The 23,194-nt window shown below is 54.0% G+C and overlaps 2 protein-coding genes and 1 non-coding gene across 5 annotated transcripts; all 3 read right to left on the minus strand.

The window, feature by feature from the left end:
- Positions 1 to 620: 620 nt before the first annotated feature.
- On the minus strand, positions 621 to 8,155 carry GNB3 (G protein subunit beta 3). Of its 2 annotated transcripts, none has more exons than XM_066260459.1 (10): positions 7,736 to 8,155; positions 7,406 to 7,492; positions 7,110 to 7,148; positions 4,865 to 4,971; positions 4,723 to 4,786; positions 4,432 to 4,594; positions 4,264 to 4,330; positions 3,976 to 4,177; positions 2,031 to 2,247; positions 621 to 1,054 (listed from the first exon to the last, which is right to left on the minus strand). In XM_066260459.1, exons 2-10 carry the CDS (start codon positions 7,460 to 7,462, stop codon positions 993 to 995), a joined length of 978 nt encoding a protein of 325 aa, XP_066116556.1. In that variant the 5' UTR covers positions 7,463 to 7,492; positions 7,736 to 8,155; the 3' UTR covers positions 621 to 992. The 2 variants fall into 2 exon arrangements, with proteins under 2 accessions (XP_066116556.1, XP_066116547.1); XM_066260450.1 differs by having other exon boundaries at positions 621 to 1,231; positions 7,736 to 8,150.
- Positions 3,504 to 3,579, minus strand: TRNAG-GCC (transfer RNA glycine (anticodon GCC)). Its single transcript has one exon. It is a non-coding gene; the product is annotated as a tRNA-Gly (tRNA).
- Positions 8,156 to 8,925: 770 nt separating the features above from the next.
- On the minus strand, positions 8,926 to 22,645 carry P3H3 (prolyl 3-hydroxylase 3). 2 transcript variants are annotated; one of them, XM_066260437.1, is made up of 15 exons: positions 22,125 to 22,645; positions 21,052 to 21,204; positions 20,495 to 20,690; positions 20,280 to 20,411; positions 19,638 to 19,717; positions 19,105 to 19,194; positions 17,517 to 17,569; positions 17,316 to 17,383; positions 17,070 to 17,194; positions 11,494 to 11,595; positions 11,078 to 11,228; positions 10,721 to 10,838; positions 10,571 to 10,646; positions 9,632 to 9,772; positions 8,926 to 9,478 (listed from the first exon to the last, which is right to left on the minus strand). In XM_066260437.1, exons 1-15 carry the CDS (start codon positions 22,608 to 22,610, stop codon positions 9,308 to 9,310), a joined length of 2,142 nt encoding a protein of 713 aa, XP_066116534.1. In that variant the 5' UTR covers positions 22,611 to 22,645; the 3' UTR covers positions 8,926 to 9,307. The 2 variants fall into 2 exon arrangements, with proteins under 2 accessions (XP_066116534.1, XP_066116523.1); XM_066260426.1 differs by having other exon boundaries at positions 19,638 to 19,774.
- Between the last annotated feature and the right edge of the window lie 549 nt (positions 22,646 to 23,194).

Below are 23,194 nucleotides of genomic sequence, written 5' to 3' on the forward strand. Positions count from 1 at the left end.
ACGCCCCAGAGGGGCAGAGCATCGCCCCTGGCGGGCGTGCCGGGTGGATCCTGGTCGGGCGCATGCGGGAGTCTGTCTGACTGTCTCTCCCCGTTTCCAGCTTCAGGAAAAAAAAAAAAAAAAAGAATACATTTATTTATTTATTTATTCATTTATTTTAGAGAGGAGAGAGTGAGAGAGACAGAGAGAGAGAATGGAGGGAGGAGTAGGAAGCATCAATTGCCATATGTGCCTTGACCAGACAAACGCAGGGTTTCGAACCGGTGACCTCAGTGTTCCAGGTCAATGCTTTATCCACTGCACCACACAGGTCAGGCCCTCAAGGCCTTTTCTAATCTGATTCTTTCTCAACATAATCCTCCTGTACAAACATACATGTATGCACTGAAGGCAGGCTGTGGGAAACTGCTGTGCACACAGGCCCTAGCCACCGGTGAATATCTTCTCTCCCGACCCGTCTCAGGCCTTCCCCAGAAAACTTGGCCTTCTGCCTCCAACCTACTTTCTGCCCACAAGCTTTGTAATACCCACACTTTATCACTTGTACCTGTAATACTTTCTTAAGTGGGAACTGAATCTTTTTGGAACAGAAGTAGGTTGGAAGCCAAACATCACAGATATACCAGGGTGTTATATACTTTATTGCAGGTGCTTTGGAGAGAAAAAAAGAAGGTAGAAAAAGGAGAAAGCTTGAAGGAGAAGGGGCCAAGGACCCTGGTGGTTCCACAGCCATAGTCACGGGGCTGAGTGCCCTGTGCCACACGGGTCATGACTAAGGTAGTAACTCTAGGGGAGGGCTCCTAGGGTCTGGAGCCGCATCTCGGAAGCCTGCTGGGCCTGCCAAGGGCTGGGGAGGGGTAGTTGTCTTTGCTCATTAAAGAAGAAACTGTCAGGACAGTGGAGAAGGGAGGCCATGGGAGGAGATGGGGCAGTTCTCTGCCCATCCCTGATTCTTCCTCCTGAAGGCACACTCTGTGTGGTCCCCACTATCCTCAAAGGAGAAATCTTGGTGGGAATGGTAGCTGGGGTTTAGAAGAGAAAGCCTTCAAGGAACCTTAAAGAAACAGGGCAGGGGAAGGGGCAGCTGAGTGTGTGCATGGCCTTTTACCTCCCCTCCAACTTCCTCAGTTCCAGATTTTGAGGAAGCTGTCCCAGGAACCAGTGGCCACTGCCATCCCATCAGCTGTGACCCCCAGGCAGCTGACCCTGTTGTCATGGCCAGAGAGGATGCCTGAGGAAAAGGGAGAAGAGTCAGCGTGTCTCCATGCGCTGGTTTGGCAGGGAGTGTGTGCACCTAATCCTAGGTTAGGTAGGCTGGGCTCTGACTCTTCAGCCTCCCCTGATGGAGACTGGAAGACTGAAAGAGGATTAGCCCTAAGCAGTGGGGTTTCTCTTGAGGCCAGGCTCTGTCAAGAACCTGAAGTGGAGGAGGGGCAGAGAGGGTGCAGGAAGGTTGGCATTGTCAGTGTGCTGTGAAAAGAGCCAGAAGTCTATTGATGGGGGTTGGAAAACTAGGAAAGTAACCACTCATGCTATTTATTTCCAAAGGAAGGGACTGAGGCCCAGGGAGAAGTGACAGGCCCAAGGGCACTCAGAAAGTAAGCCACAGAATTAGGATTTGCATCCTGACTCTCAGGCCAGTGTTATTTTAGTCAGGACCTGACCTCTCCCAAGATAAGAAGCCACACTAGCCCCTAGCTTATCTAGGACTCTCGGGTCATTCTAGATCTGATTCTGTTCGTTGCATAGTTCCCCGAGACTGCCCTTTCCTTCAGTGGATGCTCCTGAAACCCAGACCTGATGGACATTCAAGTGGCCAGGAGCAGCTATGACAGTGGGCGGTGGAGAAGGCCACCTTAGAACGTTTCTTTCAGGGAAGATTGTCCTATATTGGAAACCAAAAGGGGACTGGGTTCCAGGGGTAGAGCTCGTCTAATACTTAGGAAACAGTGGTAAGAGGTTCCCAACAAGGGTTTCTGGGAGGAGGGTACATCCATCTGAGATGGCAGTAGCTGGGGGCTGGCCCTTACCCACACGCTCGCCCTTCATGGAGTCCCAGACATTGCAGTTGAAGTCATCGTAGCCTGCAAAGAGTAGGCGGCCACTGAGGGAGAAGGCCACAGACGTGATGCCGCAGATGATGCTCTCATGGGAGTAGGCGGTCAGCTCCTGGTCTGCCCGCAGGTCAAACAGGCGGCAGGAGGCGTCGTCGGAGCCTGTGCAGATGGCCTCTCCATTGGGGAAGAACTAAGGGCACAGGTGGCAAGAGGGTCAGGACTCAAACCTGGGCTGCCCTCTCCCTGACTCCTGTCCTGGTGGCTTCAGGACAAGCTGCTTCTTTCTCTCAGCCTCCCTGCCTGTCCCTTCTCGGGCCTGTGGTGAGAAAGGAGGTTGCACCATTCTTCATGCACCCCGGTGGCTCTCCCAGACCCTTCACTTGTTCCTCATGACAGCGCTGCGGACCAGCCTTATTCCCATGAGGCTGAGGGAGAGCCTGCAGCTCGCTCAGGATCACATGGCTAGAAGGGCGCAGGCTGTCTGACTTCCCACTATAGTCTCGGCTGGATCAGAGTGTAGGAGCAGGGCCAAGTACAAATGCATAACCTGAACCTCATCATGAGGAAATGTCAGATCAACTCAAATAGAAGGAAAGTCTACAGAAAATCAGTTTGTACTCTAAAAATGTTAATGTCATGAAAGATAAAGGTAGAAAAACAGTTCCAGTTTAAAGGAAATTAAGATGTGGCAAGTAAAAGCAATACGCATTCCTGGCAGGGAAAAAACACTGCTGTTACAGATATTTTTGAGATGATTGGTGAGATGTGAATATAGACTGTAGATTCTTATTGTGTCACTGATAAATTTCCTGATTCTAAGAATTATATGCCTAGCCAGGCAGTGGCGCAGTGGATAGACTGTCAACCTGGCATGCTGAGGACCCAGGTGTGAAACCCCAAGGTCCCCGGCTTGAGCACAGAATCAGACCCCATGATCGCTGACTGAAGCCCAAGGTCGCTGGCTTGAGCAAGGGGTCACTGGCTCAGCTGGAGCCCCCTGGTCAAGGCACATTTAAAAAAGCAATCAATGAACAACTAAGGTGCTGCCACTACAAGTTGATTCTTTTTATCTTTCCTTCCTGTCTCTCTCTCTAAAAAAAAAAAGGAATTTACTGTGGCTATGTAAGAGAATAGCCTATGTTTATTTTATTTTATTATTATTTTTTTTGTATTTTTCTGAAGCTGGAAATGGGGAGAGACAGACAGACTCCCGCATGCGCCCGACCGGGATCCACCCGGCACGCCCACCAGGGGGCGACGCTCTGCCCCTCCGGGGCGTCACTCTGCTGCGACCAGAGCCACTCTAGCGCCTGGGGCAGAGGCCAAGGAGCCATCCCCAGCGCCCGGGCCATCTTTGCTCCAATGGAGCCTTGGCTGTGGGAGGGGAAGAGAGAGAAAGAGAGGAAGGAGGGGGGGGTGGAGAAGCAAATGGGCGCTTCTCCTATGTGCCCTGGCCGGGAATCGAACCCGGGTCCCCCGCACGGCAGGCCGACGCTCTACCACTGAGCCAACCGGCCAGGGCGAGAATAGCCTATGTTTAGAAATACACTAAAGTATTTAAGTGGTAGACACATGATACCTGCAACATACTCTCAAAACAGGGGAAAAATTAACAAAATGTACACATACATCTACCTCTAGGGGTATGTGTCTATCTAGCTAGATAGCTAGCTAGCATCTTTCCCTCCATTTCTCCATCCCTTCCTCTGCAGAGAGAATGATAAAACAAATGTAAAATGTTAACTGAATATGGGTGAAGAGTAGATGGGAACTCTGTTACTCTCACAACTTTCTTGAAAGATGAAATTATTTTAAAGTAGAAAGTTAAAAAGACAGGTGGGGGGCTCTGGAAAGGGTGAAGGACGTGCATTTGGGGTGGTGAGGTGGTCCCAGCAGTTGGAGCACAAAGGGGGCTCACACAGATAGCGTTGATGTCTGACTCATGGCCAGTGAAAGTCTGCCGGCAGGTCCCCTCCCGCACATCCCACAGCTTGGCGCTGGCATCACAGGCCCCGGAAATGAAGAGTTTGAAGTCAGGAGACACAGCCAGGCTCATGCAGTCCCCTGTGTGTCCTACAAACACAGTCTTCTGCTGCCCAGTCTCGATATCCCACAGAGCACTGCCAGGAGGAAGGGAGACTGTCACAGAGAGAGACCTGGACAGAGCTGCCTCCCCTGCCCAGCGCCCACCGTGCTCAGTCCTCACCACGTGGTGTCTCCAGAGCTGGTCACAATGTTGTTGTCATCCAGAAAGCGGCAGCAGGAGAGATAACCTGGAGGTGGTTAGGACAGTGCCCTGGTGACAGCCAGAACCCAGCAGCCACAGCTCCCCTGGACCCCTCAAGATGGGACGGGAAGAGAAGGTCTCACTCACCTGTGTGGGCAGAGAGTTCCCGGCTGACCTTGACATTGCCCTCTCGGGACTTGAGGCTGTAGATGGAGCACATGTTGTCCAGCCCCCCACACGCCACAAAGTTCCCTGATGGGGCATAGGCACAGGTCATGACCCAGGAGGAGCGCAGAGGGATGGCATGTACCTGCAGGAGGGCCGGGTGGACAGAAGCAGGGTCTGGGCTGAGCTCCCAGGTGGAGAAAGCAGAGAAGGGTAGGCATAGTGTCCCCAAGGAAGGATGGGCTGATGGACGGCAGGAGGCAGGGCTGGTACCTTATTGGTGGTGTAGGTGTCCCACACGATCAGCTTCCCGTCTTGTGAGGCACTTACCAGCAGCCTGGGGAGAGGGCATCCCATGTCACCCAAGCCTCTCCTTCCTGCCTCCCCTCCCCTCTAGGCACCTCTCAAGCCTCACTTGGAGTCAGTGGCCCAGTGCATGGCATAAATCTTGGCCAAATGTCCCCTTAACGTCCGCCTCGTCCGCATCTGGATTCGTCCCACAACTTCTAGGCCAGACACAAGCTGCAGAAATGGGGCATTAGAAATCGGGGTGAGAGGTCACCGGCTTGAGTGCAGGCTCACCAGCTTGAGCACAGGGTCATAGACATGACCCCATGGTTGCTGAGTTGAGCCCTAAGGTTGCTGGCTTAAAGCCCAAGGTTGCTGGCTTGAGCAAGGCACATATGAAAAGCAATCGAGGAACAACTAAAGTGCTGCAACTACGAGTTGATGCTTCTCATCTCCCTTCCTGTCTGTCTGTCCCTCTCTCTGTCTCTCTCTTACAAAAAAAAAAAAAAAAATAAGAAGAATAAAAAGAAAGAAAAGTCAGGGTAAGCCCTGGCTGGATAGCTCAGCTGGTCAGAGCATTGTCCCTATATGCCAAGGTTGCTGGTTTGATCCCCAGTCAGGGCACATACAGAAACAGATGTTTCTGTCTCCCTTCCTCTCTAAAATCAATAAAGAAAAATAAAAAGGAATCAGGGTGAGCAGGATACGTGTCCTGATGTCAGTGTTACAGGCACCAATCTGTACAAGTTTCTACCTTGTGCCAGGCTCTGGGTAGAGCCTTACAGAAATAAGACTCTGGCCTGACCTGTGGTGGCGCAGTGGATAAGCATCGACCTGGAATGCTGAGGTTGCCGGTTCAAAACCCTTGCCCAGTCAAGGCACATATGGGAGTTGAAGCTTCCTGCTCCCCCCCCTCTAAAATGAATAAATAAATAAAATTAATTTAAAAAAATAAGACTGCCCTGTAGTGGCTTACATTGATGTGAGAGACAGCCAGTGGCCTGTTATTAAGTGTTTAACAACTCCCTCTCCAGTGGGGGTGAGGGGAGGTTGGCCAGTGTCAAGATGCCAATGTGAAGTTGCTGAACATGAATTTAGGAAGATATGTACACGTTCAATAGTCCCAAACCACCAGGAGCCTGTTCACACACACGTACCACTGCAGCACAGCCAACTCTAACTGGGTATCTAGGGTATCACTGTGACCTTAAATTGCACCTACTGGAATTTGTGGTCCTATGCCCCTTAAACTTTGTCCAGCTTCTAGACTTTGTCTGGGACTCCAGGGCCAGCAGACTTAACTTGCCATTTGCCTGCTTTATTATCTTGATCAACTTACTTAACCTCTCTGAGCCTGTTTCCTCATTTATAAATGTTCATAGCATCTACCTTATGGGGTTGTCATGAAAATTGAATGAAATTATGTATTTAAGCAACTTAGCCCAGTGTCTGTCTCATGGTAAATGTTCAGTAAATGCTTACTTATTTTTTTCTTTTTCTTTAGTGGGAGTAGAGACAGACAGACAGACAGACAGGAAGGGAGAGAAATGAGAAGCATCAATTCTTCGTTACGGCATCTTAATTGTTCATTGATTGCTTTCTCATATGTGCCTTGATGGGGGGGGGGCTATAGCAGAGCGAGTGTCCCTTGCTCAAGCCAGCGACCTTGGGCTTCAAGCCAGTGACCTTTGGGCTCAAGACAGCAATTATGAGGTCATGTCTATGACCCCATGCTCAATCTGGTGAGCCTGCACTCAAGCCAGATGAGCTCATGCTCAAGCCAGCAACCTTGGGGTTTCGAACCTGGTTCCTCAGCATCCCAAGGCTGACACTCTGTCCATTGTGCCACTGCCTGGTCAGGCAGTAAATGCTTACTCTTATTGAGATATTTAATCCTATCTAAGATGCAACCTACTCTAGGAAGCACCATTCTTTTATGTATTATCAAGAAAGAAAAAAATACTGCCCATTTTAATTGTAAGGTATCATCTATTGTTGGATGCATCTTGATTTCAGAAATGTCAAAATGTGAAAAGGTGTGCATCCTAGAATTGAAATACTATATTAGACAACTAGTAACTGGCATCTCCAAGGGTTTTGTGATTTACAAAGTACCATCCCTTTCTTCATCCTCACCACCCTGCAAGGTGAGGGAGTGTGATCACTCTTGTTTTATGGATAATAGAGACAGCATCGTCTTTAGCTTCCAATATGGTCCCTGGCCCAGAGAGTTCTCACTAAATGTTTGTTGAATGAATTAATTACTGTTATTCCTCATTCCAAGGACATATGCACTAAAGCTTGGGCTGGTCAGGGAGCTCCCATGCCCTCTTCTCCCCTCAGGCCCTGCCTCAGGGAGACAGGAGTCTCACCTCTGCCAGAGTAATGTCAGCACATGCTTTCCTGGCATCCTGGGGAAAAAGCAGACGTCAGGGGAGGGAAGGGCAGAGTAGGAGGTGAATGGGCCTCTGAGGTAGGTGGGCTTGGGGCTCTGTGGTTTGGTGACATCTCAAATATGAGATCCAGACAGTCTCTGGTCACTCCCAGGTCAGAGGTCTCTAAGGTGCCACTCAAGAGTGAACCCAGCCTCCTTCCTCCCAGGCCACACTCCCTCATGTCCCCATTTCCATATTTTCAGGGGTCCCTAGTGGGAAGGTTCTGGGGTTACTGCAATCTGCTTCTTGAGCTGTTCCGCTTCCTGCCGCAGCTGTTCCATCTCCCCCATGGCTGACGGGTTGAGGGGTAGCTCCTGCTCCTGCCAGGAACATGGGGTAGGCAAAGAGGAAATCCCCACCAGGCCATTTTTCTGTCCCTCACACCCACACCAGACTCTTCATGAGGGCGAGAGCCCACTCCAACAACTAGAGAAATGACCGGGTGGTCTACAGCACCTCCCCCATTGTCCCCTCCAAGTTTGGAGTCCTGTACAGCCAGCCCAGCACTGCCCGAGCCCTCCCTGCAGCCCGCACCTCCGGGGAGCAGACCAGCTCCCTCTTACTTGGGCTCTGACTGGACTTCTCCCAGGTTTCCAGCTCCGGTTCCCAAGCGCGTCCTCACTCCCTCAGCTGCGACGCCAGCTCGTCACCTGCCCCGGCTCTGCTGCCAGCGAAGCTGGCCTGGCCTGGCCCCACTCTGAGGAGGGGGGGCACCGACAGGGAAGGGTAGGGCCAACAAGGACGGACGTCAGGCAAATGAAATCAGCTGGCACGGGCGGGATGGGGGGGAGAGAACAGGAGAGAGGTGTGCAGCTTCCAGACCAACTTGGGCCCAGCCTGGGGGAGGGGCAGGAGCAGGAGTGCCTGGCTATAGAGGAGCAGCCCCCCACAGGCCCTGGAGGGAGGAGAGGTGGAAGGAGTGCTTCCCCGCTCAGTCTCTGCAGGCAGAGAGAGGAGCATCAGGCCCCCTGGGATTAGAGCAAAGCTGTGAGGATTAAAGGTTGAGGTTTGGGAGGGTGCAGAGGAGCAGGAGCCACCACAGCCCCCGCAGCCCCCACCCCCAGGCCCTGGCCCTCACCAGTCGTGATGATCTTGGCACCCAGGGCCTACCTAGCAACCATTCCAAGAGCCAGAATATGAGGGTGAGAGATGGCCCAATTGTCAATACACAAAACTATATTCCTTAGTTCAGGATGGTGGGGAAAGAGGGTTCTGGTCACTATGGGGAGAGTTCAGGCGGGAGCTGAGATTAGAAGGGACTGATCTGGATAATCCTTCTTCCCGACAAACCCTAACCAGCTGCCCCAGGATCTGATCCTGGGGGGCAGGGTGTGGGGTACAGGGGATTCAGAAGGATGGACAGACAGGTCTATCCCTACTGTGGGTACAGAAAGGATTGCAAGTGGAGGGCAGCCCCATCCCCTGCTCCCATCTGGGGTTTGGCCCACTACTTGCCCCCATGACTCAAAGTCCTGCTGGGGCTGTGAAAGCAGGAGCCTTAAGGATCAAGCTAAGTCTTGGCCAAGCTCAGAGGGAAGACAGGGCTTAGAGCTGGAGGCCCAAGGAGCAGCTGTCAGGGGTTTGGGTAAATTTGCATGAGGGGAGCAGGTGGCTGAGATTTCCCTGACAAATCACAGGCGTGAGTGGCTCCACCTCTGGGAGGCCCGAAGACACCTGTCTCCTCCCAAGCCAGCCATAGCCGCTTCCGTCTCCAGCCACCACAGAAACTGTGATACACTTGACAGGCTCTGGCTGAGGGATCTTCATGTTCTTTATTGACAGGCTGGGAGAGGGCAGTGGGGTTATTCTCCCCGCTCATCCTCCGTTTGAAGCAGTCAGGCTCTGCCCCCTGCTATTTCTTCCCAGGGAGGCATCATGTCCTCTGTGCTGGGGCTGGAGGCCCATCAGCTGGGACCAAGCCCGGCTCCTCAGACCTGGTGAGCTGTCGGATAGTCTGTACAGTGTCCTCTGAGTCCAGGGTTCGACAGCCCTTGTGATCCCCAAGATGGCGGGGGTACAGGGACAGAGAGCTTGCTGTTCTGCTCCTGACACATGGGGGCTTCTTGTGGGTCCTAGAATCGAGGCAGCTCTTTTCAAGTCAAGTGGCCACATCCCCAAGGAGCTGGCTCAGCTCCTCACAGTTCCTCTCGGACTCGAGGCGGCTTCCCAGCCTTGTCCTGGACCCGCTGAAGCCTGCGGCTGGGAGGTTCTGGGGAGGGGTCTCTGCTGGGCATTTCTTCCTGCTCCTCATTATCCTTCTCCTCCTGCTCTGGCTCCTGCAGCAGCTCTTTGGCTTCTGTCCACTCCTGGGAGGTGGGAGGGGAGTCTGGCCCAATCCTCTGCAGCCACCCTGCCCCAAGGAGCCTCCCTGGGTCATCTTAGCCCCTGCCCCTCTCCCACCAGGCTGCCCATGTTCACACAGCAGGAGAGACATCCTTCCTATTCCTGCTCCTTCTCACCTGCTCCCTGTGCTCAGGGGCCCACGTGTGCCACAGTGCCAGGGCGCAGCGCCGACCCCGAGTCACGGCCCACACACCATGGGGATTTTCCCCACCGGAGCTGAAGGCCACGAGGCGTCCGCAGCGAGGACGAACCTGAGCCTGGGGGATGAGGGCAGGTTCAGCTCCAGGGAGAGGCCCTCGGAGAACTTGGCCCTGACTCCCAGATCAGGACAGGGCAGGAGGCACCAAAAGGTCAGCTCTCTTGCCCATCACTTCCCACTCCTTAATTCATGGACTAGTTTGGGACAAATAGGAAGGAAACTGGGCTGCACTTGGGAGCACAAGTGCTAGACTGAGGCTAAAAGAGCCAAACGAGAAGGGGCCTCCATCAAGGGCCCCCCATTAGTCCCTCCCTGCCCCCTGGGTTCCCTGACTTTTCTGGTCTAATTCTTTGAATTGGGTGTGAAGTAATCTGTGGAAATTAGCACAGGACCAGACTCAGGGTACTGGGGATAAGGACTTGGGGACATTCTTCTGCCCCAAGGAGGGCCTGGATTATAGGTATCGGATGGTGGTAAGGAGAGAAGGAGGTAGTTGGTATGACAGAGCAGTAGACAAGGAGAATTCACTGTCCTCTCCTTCTACCTCCTTCTAGCTCCCAGTTTCTACATGGAATAGGGACTTGGGGCCCTGTGCTCACCCACCCTCCCTAAAGAGGTGAGGCAGACACTGAGGGCAGGATCTGGAGGGGCCACTTTGATATCTCCTGGGGGGCATAATCAACTTCTGCTAGGAGAGCCCCTGAGCACGGACAAGTGGTAAAGAGGGGTGGGGAGGCCAGGGAAGGAAAGGGTTAAAGTGGCCCCAGCCATTTCCCTGCATTTGCCTCTGGGAACCTTCTGTTTTGAATCCTGAGCCCACAGCTGGGCTCCCTGTCCCAACCCCCACCTCACTTACCCTGACAGTAAGGGCATTGGGCTCTGTGAAGAACAGGTCCCCGCCCTGGAAGTCATCATTGAGGTAGAGGAGTCCACTGGAGGAGGAAGACAGGAGGCAGTGAGATCCCGACCCAGGCCCACCTGCCTGGTCACCGGAGGGGCTGCCCACCTGTAGTCCCGATAAGTGTAGGCTGGGGGCTCCTGCCAGCACTCTCCGGTGTCAGGGTCCAGGACGCAGTTGTCGGCGTGCACCGGGTGACTCAGGTCCATGCGCTGCTCTTGCTCCCCTAGAAAGTACAGGGGCCTGGGGAATGTCTCTGTGCCCCCCTTCCCTTCCACCACCATCCACACCCACCCTGAACCTTGGAGGTCACAGCTAAGCAGAGAGGCCAGGCCTCCACTTGGGCAGAGGAGTCAAAATCTTTTAGGAGTGAAGATGAACCCACACAGTTTGGGGGTGTTGAGGATATGCAGCGCCCCACAGGGACCCAAGGCTGGGAAGGAACAGTGGGGTCCCAGCAGTTACCTTCGATGGCAGTACGGCACACCAGGTGGGTGAAGGACAGATGCAGGGGCCGTTCCGGGGAGAAGTAGGCCTGAGTTAGGATCCGCACTCGCTCGCTCGCCTCCAGAAGCAGCTTAGCACCATGAGTGCTCACAGCCCCAGCCCGGGCGAGCTGCAGGCAACAGGAAGGACAAGAAAGGAGGGAGGCAATGGAAGGGTGGGCTTGATCTCAGGACCCAGCCTGCCCATCAGCTCCAAATGCTCCTTCCACTGGCTCCATGACAACCCCTCCTCAATCCTGGGCAGAGGACTTAAGGACTCTCAGTCCCAGGAGAGCCCCTCCATGGGGGAAGCCCAGGCCCTTGCGCCCAGCCTCCTATATATCCTCTTCTCCAGTTCTGGGCATCAGACCAGGGCATGGGTACCTCCTCTCTCACCTGCGCAGCCTTGAGCACTGTGAGCCCCTCGAAGCGTTCGTGGGGGGTGTGAGGGGAGCGGCGGCCTCGATAGCCAGACCTGGCTCCAGCCTCAGCTGCATCCTAAATACAATAGAAGGGAGCTGACTAGAGTCACCGTCCTTCAGCCTTGGACTTCTGCTCACTTCAGTGCCCACAGACCACAAGACCTTTCTTCCAACCCTGCCACTCTCTGGAAGAGGCTAGGAGCTCCCAGAGTTCTCTGGTGGCTATTTTTCCTGAGCTGCTGTCCTTCCCCAGAGAACGACTATCTTCACATTTGTATTGTCACTCTCTTGTAAAGATCTGGAGTCCTACTGGCTGAGGGGCCTGTGCACAGAACTCTGGCGAGCATCCTGCAGTGGGGAAAGGGCCTCTGAGAGGGTAAGGACAGCTGGGAAAGGGGTGCAGGACGGCTTGATCATTCACCCCTGATGAGCAAAGATCAGAGGCGTCTATCTGGAGACAGGACTCCAGCAGAAGCTCGATAGGCCAGTCCAGCTGAGGTATCTCTCTCTGACCTCTTCCCACTGACACGCTCTTGGAGAATGTGAGAAGCCTTGATGCGAAGTCCCAATCACCCAACAGCTACACGACTGTCATCACCTGGGGGGCATCTCCTCATATTTGGACACTTATTTTTCTGTTTGGTTTTTGAAACTCAGTTAACGTACCAGTACCTAGTTATCCCATATATAAACCTCATCTTTTTTTATTTTTTAATTTTTTTAAAATTTTATTTATTCATTTTAGAGAGGAGAGAGAAAGGGAGAGAGAGAGAGAGATAGAGAGGAGAGAGAGACAGAGAGAGAAGGTGGGGAGGAGCTGGAAGCATCAACTCCCATATGTGCCTTGACCAGGCAAGCCCAGGGTTTCGAACCGGTGACCTCAGCATTTCCAGGTCGACGCTTTATCCACTGCGCCACCACAGGTCAGGCTAAACCTCATCTTTGAGAGTCCATTTTGTCATGCAAGTCATTTAACCTTCTATTCTTGTATTCATTCATTCAACAAATTTGTACTGAGCATCTACTATGTGCCAGGCATTGTTCTAGGCACAGGGGACACAATTATGAACATGAAAAGGTCCCTGTTCTCATGGAGTTTATATTTTGTTTTTTTGGGGGTTTTTTTTATTGCATTTTTCTGAAGCTGGAAACAAGGAGAGACAGTCAGACAGACTCCCGCATGCACCCGACCAGGATCCACCCAGCACGCCCACCATGGGGTGATGCTCTGCCCACCAGGGGGGCGATGCTCTGCCCATCCTGGGCGTCGCCATGTTGCGACCAGAGCCACTCTAGCGCCTGAGGCAGAGGCCACAGAGCCATCCCCAGTGCCCGGGCCATTTTTGCTCCAATGGAGCCTTGGCTGTGGGAGGGGAAGAGAGACACAGAGAGGAAGGCGCGGCGGAGGGGTGGAGAAGCAAATGGGCGCTTCTCCTGTGTGCCCTGGCCGGGAATCGAACCCGGGTCCTCCGCACGCTAGGTGGAGTTTATATTTTCAGATAACAAACCAACCAACCAGATCAATTCAGTTAAATGTTACAAAGAAAATATAAGCAGGGCTACAACCTTGTGGCTACAGTACAGCTAGTTGACAAGGTACATCTGAATTTAAACCAAATGATATGAAGGAGCCACTTGAATATCTGAGAGAAAAATGTTCCAGGCAGCAGAAGTAGCAAGTGATGCAGTCCTGAGGCCAGAATGAGTTTAGTGTAATCAAGGAACAGAAAGGTCTGATGTTGGGAGTTACCCTTGAAGGCCAGTCTTCCATCATCTTCCATACAGATTTAGTCCTTAACTTTTCTGTCTTTGATTTTCTACATATTTCTCATCTGTCCCCTTTTCTTCACTCCCTTGAAATAAGGACCTAACCTAAAGCAGGCGCCCTCCATCACTCCAGGGTCCTCCCTTACTTTCCCCTCCCATTGCTTTTCTCCACACTGCCACTAGAGGGACCCACCAGTTCTACAGGATGGTGGTGACTCCAGACCCTGCCTTTGGAGGTTCTACAGGAACACTCAAGTCAACCCCTTCCTTAAATCCTTCAATAAGCTGTCCTACCATCCTTGGTAGGGTACACAGGGCTCTTCACCATCTCTCTTGTGACTCCAGCTCTGGGTCTCTCCCCTATATCACCTCCAAATAATATACAGGCAGATGATAACAGTGACAGCTAGATACTGGCCACTTTCTATAGTCTTCTAAGATCTTTACCATGTGCTAACTCATTTAATCCTCAGAACAACACTATCACAAAGCCATTGCATTTAGCCCCATTTTATAGATGAGGACACTAGGCTCAGAGATGTTAAAATACATTGCCCAACATCACACAGGTAGTCATTGTGAGGTCTGCCCTATGCTATTAACCCCTTCTCCCTCAAAGCCTGACTCTCCTCCCTTTCTCTGCCTCATTAACACATCCTTACAACTGAGCTCAAATGCCACCCCCACCCCCGCCTGACCAGGTGGTGGCACAGTGGATAGAGCGTTGGACTGGGATGCAGAGGACCCAGGTTCGAGACCCCGAGGTTGCCAGCTTGAGCGCAGGCTCATCTGGCTTGAGCAAAAAGCTCACCCGCTTAGACCCAAGGTCGCTGGCTTGAGCAAGGGGTTACTCAGTTTGCTGAAGGCCCGCGGTCAAGGCACATATGAGAAAGCAATCAATGAACAACTAAGGTGTCGCAATGCGCAAGGAAAAACTAATGATTGATGCTTCTCATCTCTCCATTCCTGTCTGTCTGTCCCTATCTATCCTTCTCTCTGTCTCTTTGTCTCTGTAAAAAAGAAAAATGGGGCCCTGGCCCGTTGGCTCAGCGGTGGAGCGTCGGCCTGGCGTGCGGGGGACCCGGGTTCGATTCCCGGCCAGGGCACATAGGAGAAGCGCCCATTTGCTTCTTCACCCCCACCCCCTCCTTCCTCTCTGTCTCTCTCTTCCCCTCCCGCAGCCAAGGCTCCATTGGAGCGGGGATGGCCCCGGGCGCTGGGGATGGCTCCTTGGCCTCTGCCCCAGGCGCTGGAGTGGCTCTGGTCGGGGCAGAGCAACGCCCCAGAGGAGCAGAGCATCGCCCCCTGGTGGGCAGAGCTTCGCCCCTGGTGGGCGTGCCGGGTGGATCCCGGTCGGGCGCATGCGGGAGTCTGTCTGACTGTCTCTCCCCGTTTCCAGCTTCAGAAAAGTACAAAAAAAAGGCCTGACCAGACAGATGGTGGCGCAGTGGATAGAGCGTCGGACTGGGAGGCGGAAGACCCAGTTTCTAGACTCCGAGGTCGCCAGCTTGAGCGAGGGCTCATCTGGTTTGAGTAAAAAAGCTCACCAGCTTGCGCCCAATGTCACTGGCTCAAGCAAGGGGTTACTCGGTCTGCTGAAGGCCCGCGGTCAAGGCACATTAAAAAAAAAAAATGCCACCCCTCACACTAAGCCCTCTATGACTTTGCATTTCAGTGCTTCTATTTGAAGGAGTACATACTTCTTGTGTGTGTGTGTGTGTGTGTGTGTGTGTGTGTGTGTGTGACAGAGACAGAAAGAGGAACAGATAGGGACAGACAGGGAGGAAAAGAGATGAGAAGCATTAATTCTTTGTTGTGGCACTTTAGTGTTCATCGATTGCTTTCTCATATTTGCCTTGATGGGGTTGGGGGGACTACAGCAGACTGAGTGACCTATGCTCAAGCCAGCAACCTTGGGCTCAAGCTGGTGAGCCTTGCTCAAATCAGATGAGCCCGTGCCTGAGCCGGTGACCTCAGGGTTTCAAACCTTGGTCCTCCGTGTCCCAGTCCAATGCTCTATTCACTGCATCACCACCTGGTCAGGCAGTACGTATTTCTTTTATCAGACTTACCACCCACCCTAATTTTGTGTCTCCACATCTGATTTCTTCTCTCTACAGCGAGCTCCTGGATGAAGGGTCACTGTTCATCTACCTCCCTGCAACCTAGAAGCTTTGAGTACAAAGCACACACTCAAAGAGAGTGTGCTAGCCTAGAATAAGGATTGATGCTTCAGCCTAACCTGTGGTGGCACAGTGGATAAAGTGTCAACCTGGAACACTTGAGGTCACCAGTTTGAAACCCTGGGCTTGTCTGGTCAAGGCACATACGGGGATCAACTACTATGAGTTGATGCTTCCCACTTCTCTCCCCTTTCTCTATCTTTCTAAAAATCAATTTTAAAAAAAGGATTGATGCTTTATAAAATGGCAGACTCACTCTGGCTGGTTGGCTCAGCGGTAGAGCATCAGCCCAGTTGTGGAAGTCCTGGGTTCGATTCCTGGCCAAGGCACACAGGAGAGGCGCCCATCTGCTTCTCCACCCTCCCCCTCTCCTTCCTCTCTGTCTCTCTCTTCCCCTCCCGTGGCCACGGCTCCATTGGAGCAAAGTTGGCCTGGGCGCTGAGTATGGCTCCATGGCTTCCACCTCAGGTGCTAGAATGGCTCTGGTTGCAATGGAGCAATGCCCCAGATGGGCAGAGCATTGCCCCCTAGTGGGCATGCCAGGTGGATCCTGGCATGCAGGAGTCTGTCTGACTGCCTCCTCACTTCTAACTTGGGGAGAAAAAATGGCAGACTCACTCTGGTGAATATGGATCACTCAACCCAAACTAGGAAGGAATTCAATGGGTAGAAAAAGAAGTCTGTGTGTCCACTGAACCATCAGCCCAGCCAGTAACAAAACTGCAAGGGAGCCTGACCAAAAAGTGGCGCAGTGGATAGAGCGTTGGACTGGGATGCAGAGGACCCAGGTTCGAGACCCCGAGGTCGCCAACTTGAGCACGGGCTCATCTGGTTTGAGCGAAAGCCCACCAGCTTGAACCCAAGGTCGCTAGCTCCAGCAAGGGGTTACTCGGTCTGCTGAAGGTCCATGGTTAAGGCACATATGAGAAAGCAATCAATAAACAACTAAGGTGTTGCAACACGCAACGAAAAACTAATGATTGATGCCTGACCTGTGGTGGCGTGGTGGATAGAACCCCGACCTGGAATGCTGAGGTCTCTGGTTCAAAACCCCGGGCTTCCCTGGTCAAGGCACATACCAGAAACAACTATGAGTTGATGCTTCCTGCTCCTCCCCCACTTTCTCTCTCTGTGTCTTTTCTCTCTAAAAATCAATAAATAAAATCTTTAAAAAACAAAAACAAAAAACTAATGATTGATGCTTCTCATCTCTCTCCGTTCCTGTCTGTCTGTCCTTGTTTATCCTTCTCTCTGACTCTCTCTCTGTCTCTGTAAAAAACAACAACAAACAAACAAACAAAAATACTGCAAGGGATCTTTACCTGCATACTCACACTTTTTTATGCCTTTATGTTCTTTGTTTTGTTTTGTTCTTTCTATCAACTTCTAGCAAAATTCATTTGTAAAGAACATCCACCCCATGCCCTCTAAGTTGAGAGGAACAGGAACTTATCCACAGCAGTGAGGCAGTGGCAAGCCCAGTCCCCGCTGGAGAACCAGAGGAGGCAGAAAAGGGGACAGGTCAAGAACAAGGGGGCAGGCAGCTGTGCCTGGAGTCCCTTACTAGCCAGCTGTGCCACCTGCTCACAGGTCTCCTTACCTTGGCCAGCTGCAGCAGCACCCCACACTCTGCTGGGGTGAGCAGGCCATCCAGCACCGCCCGCTCCGACCCATTCAGCTGTTTTGCATCCTGGGTCAGGGTTACTCCCTCCAGGAGGAGGACATCTGTAGGGGAAAGGACAGGCAGAGGGGATTGAGGGTCCCCTGTAGGCAGGCCAAGCAGTAGCCCTAACTGACAGGCCCCAGACCCTCCAGGTTCCTGACTCCTGCTCTCCCAGGAACTTACCCTTCCAGTCTGTCAAGGGTTTTGGCTGTGGAGGTTCATGGTCCCAAGGCCGCTGCTCTTGATCCTCTCTCAGGGGTGAAAGACATACTCAGTGGATGCATAGACCAGTCCAGATCCATCTTGCCCAGACCCAGCCTCCCAGGACCCCGTCTGTCACCTTCCGGCTCAGGGCAAGCCCCTCCCACCACTGGCATCACCTACCTGAGCTTTTCTCTAAGTGTCTCAGGGATGAAAGCTGCTGGAGTCCAGGGATCCTGGAACAGACAAGAAAAGCACCATCACCCACAAAGTCCAGCCTTGATCCTTGATATTAGACTCTGAACTACCACATTAAGGTTCTCCTGCTTCCAGAGGGCCAGGTGGAGGGAACAGCCCTAAGACCTGGGCCAAACCCTGTCATAACAACAAGAAAAACAATTTACATAGCACTATTTGCCAAGTGCTAGTCTAAGAGCTTTTTTATTTTTTTATTTTTTATTTTTTTAAATTTTTTTTTCATTTTTCTGAAGCTGGAAACAGGGAGAGACAGTCAGACAGACTCCCGCATGCGCCCGACCGGGATCCACCCGGCACGCCCACCAGGGGGCGACGCTCTGCCCACCAGGGGGCGATGCTCTGCTCATCCTGGGCGTCGCCATGTTGCGACCCTCCTGGGTGTCGCCATATTGCGACCAGAGCCACTCTAGCGCCTGGGGCAGAGGCCACAGAGCCATCCCCAGCGCCCGGGCCATCTTTTGCTCCAATGGAGCCTTGGCTGCGGGAGGGGAAGAGAGAGACAGAGAGGAAGGAGAGGGGGAGGGGTGGAGAAGCAAATGGGCGCTTCTCCTATGTGCCCTGGCCGGGAATCGAACCCGGGTCCTCCGCACGCTAGGCCGACGCTCTACCGCTGAGCCAACCGGCCAGGGCTAAGAGCTTTTTTATTTTTTTACGAGAGAGAGAGAGACAGACAGACAAAGATAGCCAAGAAGGGAGAGAGATGAGAAGCATCAACTTGTTGTTGTGGCATCTTAGTTGTTCATTGATTGCTTTCTCATATCTGCCTTGACTGGGGGCGGTGGGGGGGGGGTTCCAGCTGAGCCAGTGACCCCTTGCTCAAGCCAGCGACATTGAGCTTCAAACCAGCGACCTTTGGGCTGAAGCCAGTGACCATGGAGTCATGTTTATTATCCCACACTCAAGTCAATGACCCCACGCTCAAGCTGGATGAGCCCATGCTCAAGCCAGCGACCTTGAGGTTTTTGGGGGGTTTTTTTTGTATTTTTTTGGTGGTTTTTTTTTTTTTTTTTCTGAAGCTGGAAACGGGGAGAGACAGTCAGACAGACTCCCGCATGTGCCCAACGGGATCCACCCGGCACGCCCACCAAGGGGCAACGCTCTGCCCACCAGGGGGAGATCTCTGCCCCTCCGGGGCATCGCTCTGTTGCAACCAGAGCCACTCTAGCGCCTGGGGCAGAGGCCAAGGAGCCATCCCCAGCGCCCGGGGCCATCTTTGCTCCAATGGAGCCTCCCTGTGGGAGGGGAAGAGAGAGACAGAGAGGAAGGAGAGGGGGAGGGGTGGAGAAGCAGATGGGCGCTTCTCCTGTGTGCCCTGGCCAGGAATCGAACCCGGGACTTCTGCACGCCAGGCCGACGCTCTACCACTGAGCCAACCGGCCAGGGCCGACCTTGAGGTTTTGAACTTGGGTCTCAACATCCCAAGCTAATGCTGTATCCACTGCACCACCACTTGGTCAGGCAGTCTAAGAGCTTTATATGTGGGAGTGAGATGGAGAGAAGTGAAGTTACTCACAGGATCCTTGAAGCTGGTCCCCAGGTGCTCCATGGCATAGTACAGTTGTCTCTTCTCCCCCAGGGATCGAAGGACAAAGTGCTGGATGTCCTGGGGCAAGGTGAACGGCAGGGAGTAGGGGGTGAGACAAGAAGTTAAGTGGGACAAGGAAGTTAAAGCTGGAGGAGAGCAGGGCAGCCCCGGTTCTAGGGGACAACCTGCATGCTCCATAAACACTTCACCATGCCTCTCCACTCAACTTTCCTCCCTCAGCAGCTCAGGACATCTGGGCTCAAATGGGAGGAGGATTCTGTGTGTATAGGGTGGGGGCAGGCAAGGGTGACGTTAACGGGAGAGGGATGGGTTGGCACTTGGACTCAGAAGGGGTTTGAAGTGGGTAGCAGGGTGTGGAGACAAGTCAGAGCTGAACTTGGGGTTGTCTCCGGTGACTAGAGTGCTTGGGCCAGAATGGGGGGACAGAGTCCGGGTTACTGCTCAGGTACATTTGTTTGATTTAGGGCTACTTCACAGGGTAAGTGGTTGGGGAGATGTACCTCTCTTGGCCCGAGGCTGGGTCTCGGCTCTCCCAGCTGGGCCTGGTACTGGTTCAGAGCTTCCTTGGCAACCTCATCCTCTGGATAGAAGAGCAGGACACTCAGGACATTTTCCACAGCCTGGGACAGATTCCCCACTGGAGACAGAACAATAGGGTGGAGTGGGGCACACAGACTGAGAATGGCAATGATCCCCGGACAGAGGCAGCGATGACAGGTAGACAGAGGCAGAGCCTGAAAAAGTGATCTCCCAATGCCAACCAACTGCAAACCCTCGTCCCCCACCCCCACCCACCGCAGACATGCTCCTCCACCACTTCTTTTCAAAACTTACTCAAACATACCTGAGCTGAATGGTCAGAGTTCAAAGGAGAGGAAGAGAGGACAGAATAGAGGAAGGTGAGAAGCAGCAAGGGCAGAAGGAGCCCTGTGGCCCATCTCCTGAGCTTTCCACAGTGGCACCAAAGGAAAGCAAGTTAGAGTCCTCCAGAAGTGACGGTCCCCATGGAGCCCTGACCAACTACAGATCCAGAGACACACGGGAAGGATGAAGAGATGAGGCTCAGGATGCCATCAAAGACAAACCTTCACTTTCCCTGTTTCCAATTCATCACCCCCAGGGCTCACCCTTCCCCAACTGACCCTGAGCAGAGGCCTCATGCAGCCGTCTCAGCTGGCTGGGAAGGAAGTCAGGGACAGGAAAGCTGCGTCCAGGCCGTGTGGCTATGTCCCCCACACAGCGCTGCCGACACTGCAGGACCCGGATCCACTGCCCTGTGGAGGACACACATAAGCTATTCAGCTTGTCATGCTCCTTCTCCTAGAGCTGTGAGCCTGCCCCCCTCCCATCTTCTTACCTGCAATAGCCTCATAGAGGCCCCCTTGGCTCCCAGTTTCTTCCTCTTCCTCCCTTTGATGTTCCTCAGGCCCCTCACAGCCAGCACGGCAGCTCTCCATCTGAGCCAGGCTCTCCTGCAGGGCCTCCTCCAGCCTGGGCAGTGCCAGTCCTGCCTCCTGGCGCCCCAGTAGCTCCAGGCCTGAGTCATAGGCTGCCTGTTGGAGAGGGGAGTGGTCAGTCACCTGAGATCCTGGGGCAGGGGGTACCAAACAAGATTGGGACATAGAAAGAAGGAAAAGGGTGTTGGTATCATTTGGGGCATGGACTCCAGGTTCCTATTTCACTTTGGGAAGACAAGGGTGGGCCTCAGGATCAGAATGTTAGAACATGGGATTTTAGTGATCCTCAGGAAGCAAACTAAGTCCCAGAGAGGGACTCCCCATCCAGGGTTACTGAGAACGGTACCCAGATCTCCTGATGCCCAGGACACACAGGGCCGCAGTCCAGGGAAGCTTGTATGATATATCCTATTGGTCGAGGGCTGGGGAAGGATAGGGATCCTGCTGAGGGTCTCACCCAGTGTGGGGGTGTCTCCAGGTCCCGGAAGCTCTGCGGCCGAACCCCAGACATACGTCGGTACTTAGCCATGTCCTCCCGCATCTGCAGGTGTGTGGGGTTTGCTACAAAAAAGGTGTGAGCCGCTGCCGCCGCCAGGTCCAACTTCTTCAGCTGAGAAGCAGGAAGGAAGAGGGAGTCAGTGCCCTGAGGTGTGGGTGTCAGACCTCTGCCTCTCACCAGCCTCCCACCCAGACACACACCTTCTGGAAGACTTGTCAGTCAGAACTGCCCCCCTCCCAAGCTCCAGGTCCCTGGACACCAGTATGCTGGCACTCTCAGGAGTCTGGTGGCTAAGGAATGGGAGTCTGAAGACTTTGAAGTCAGTGGGACTGAAGGCAGAGGGCCCTCAGTTTGGGAGACAAGGTGGAAGTGATGGCTACCTAACGTGGTAAGTAGGGGAGACCTGAGTGACCAGCAAAACCCGTAGGTCTCTAGGACCCTGAGCTGAGGTGTGTGACCAGCCCCCGTCCCCAGCCACGTAGACAACAGACAGCTACTGTCCCAGTAGCTGCGCAGTGTCCACTGCCCCGCCCCCAACTGCACCCCCAAACATCCTTCTCACGGGCCTTCCGAGCCTGGCCCTCTTCCTGTTACCTTCCCCAAGCTCCCTCCTGCCCCAAGGAAAGTCTCGTGCTCACCGCCCTTCCCATACTTCCCATCCAGCTGCGAGTTTTGCCCCTAACTCCTTGGCTTCATCCCTAGGAAGGGGCAGCCCTCACCCCCAAATAGGTCTCAGAGGGGCAGACTAGGATGTCAGGACCCTTCCATCTTCGATCTACTTCCACCCTGCTTCATGACTCCCATTCCATTCCAACTTGGCTCGCACTCTCCCTTAGGCTGTCCCTCTGAGACTTCAGTGGGTCCTGGTTGTGATTTTGGAAGATCTACTTAAAAGGAGAGGTCTGTTGATCGCCCCCTACAGCCCCACCCGAGCCCTGGCTCTGGCAACCCGCCCTCTCCTGGTAAGCAAAAGTAGGACAGCGACGTGGGTCGGGGCAGGACCCCACCGTCGGCCCCGGCGGCTGGCGCACCTGGTAGTAGGCCCTCTGCAGGTAGTTGTAAGGCTCTCGGCGGCGGAAGGCATCCCGCAGCGCGCTCCCCACGCGGAGCCGCGCCGCGCCCCCGGGACCCAGCCTTCGCAACGCGCACTGGCTCAGGCATTCCGCGCGGCGCAGCGTGGCACGGAGCAGCAGCCTCTCCCAGGCCCTGGGCTCTTGGCCCGGCGGGGCGGCAGGCCCCGGGGAGGCAGGGAGCGCAGCCCCGAGCTCGGCAGCGCAGTGAGCCCCGCAGTCCCGCCGCGCGCGGCCCAGCTCCGCCTGGCTCCGCAGCGCCTCCCGCAGCAGTGCCACCGCCGATGCCCAGGCCCCCGCCGAGTAGGCGCGCAGCCCGTCGGCGTAGAGCAAATCAGGGGCCTGGGGGGGCGCCCCGGGGGACAGCGTGGCCAGGCCGGGGGGCTCGGGGGATCCCGGGGGAGGCAGCAGGAGCAGGAGCGGCAGCAAGCGGAGGAGCTGGAGCATGGTGCTCGAGCCTCCGGCGGCTGCCGAAGGGAAATGCGGGAGCAGAGAGGGAGAGAGAGAGGAACGGGGGCAGGGAGAGGGAGGGGAAAGGAAAGAGAGATAGAGAGGAGGGAGGAAAGGAAGAGAGAGGAATGAATGAGCTGAGCCAAAGATGGAGCCGAAACCCAACCTTGGGAGAGGCCAGTACGAGCGAGAGAGAGTTCAGAGGGAGCCTGACAGAAAGTGAAGAAAGCGGTCCTTAAGGCGAATGGGGTAGTGTGGGACAAGAGGAGGGCGCGACGGGCCGGCCGAACTGAAGAATGGAGCGGGCCTGGTGCTTTGGAAGAGTGAGTGATGAGTCTCCTAGGACCATTGAGGTCAGACCCTGAGGCCCGTGGGAGTCACTGCTTTAGCTGTGTTCGGCTCCACTCTTGGGACCAGGAAAAGAGCCTCAGAATGCAGCATGGAGGAGTGTAAACTCCAGGCTTGTGATTATTAAATCAGGCCCAATCCCTTTCCTGACCAGTAATTGGGCCCTTACATGGATTTGGGGGAAAGAGGCATGGGGGATAGGGTCACACTCAAACAACCTCTACATATCTGAA

The sequence above is a fragment of the Saccopteryx bilineata genome, chromosome 1, assembly GCF_036850765.1.
Source record: "Saccopteryx bilineata isolate mSacBil1 chromosome 1, mSacBil1_pri_phased_curated, whole genome shotgun sequence".
In the NCBI taxonomy this organism is placed as follows: Eukaryota; Metazoa; Chordata; class Mammalia; order Chiroptera; family Emballonuridae; genus Saccopteryx; species Saccopteryx bilineata.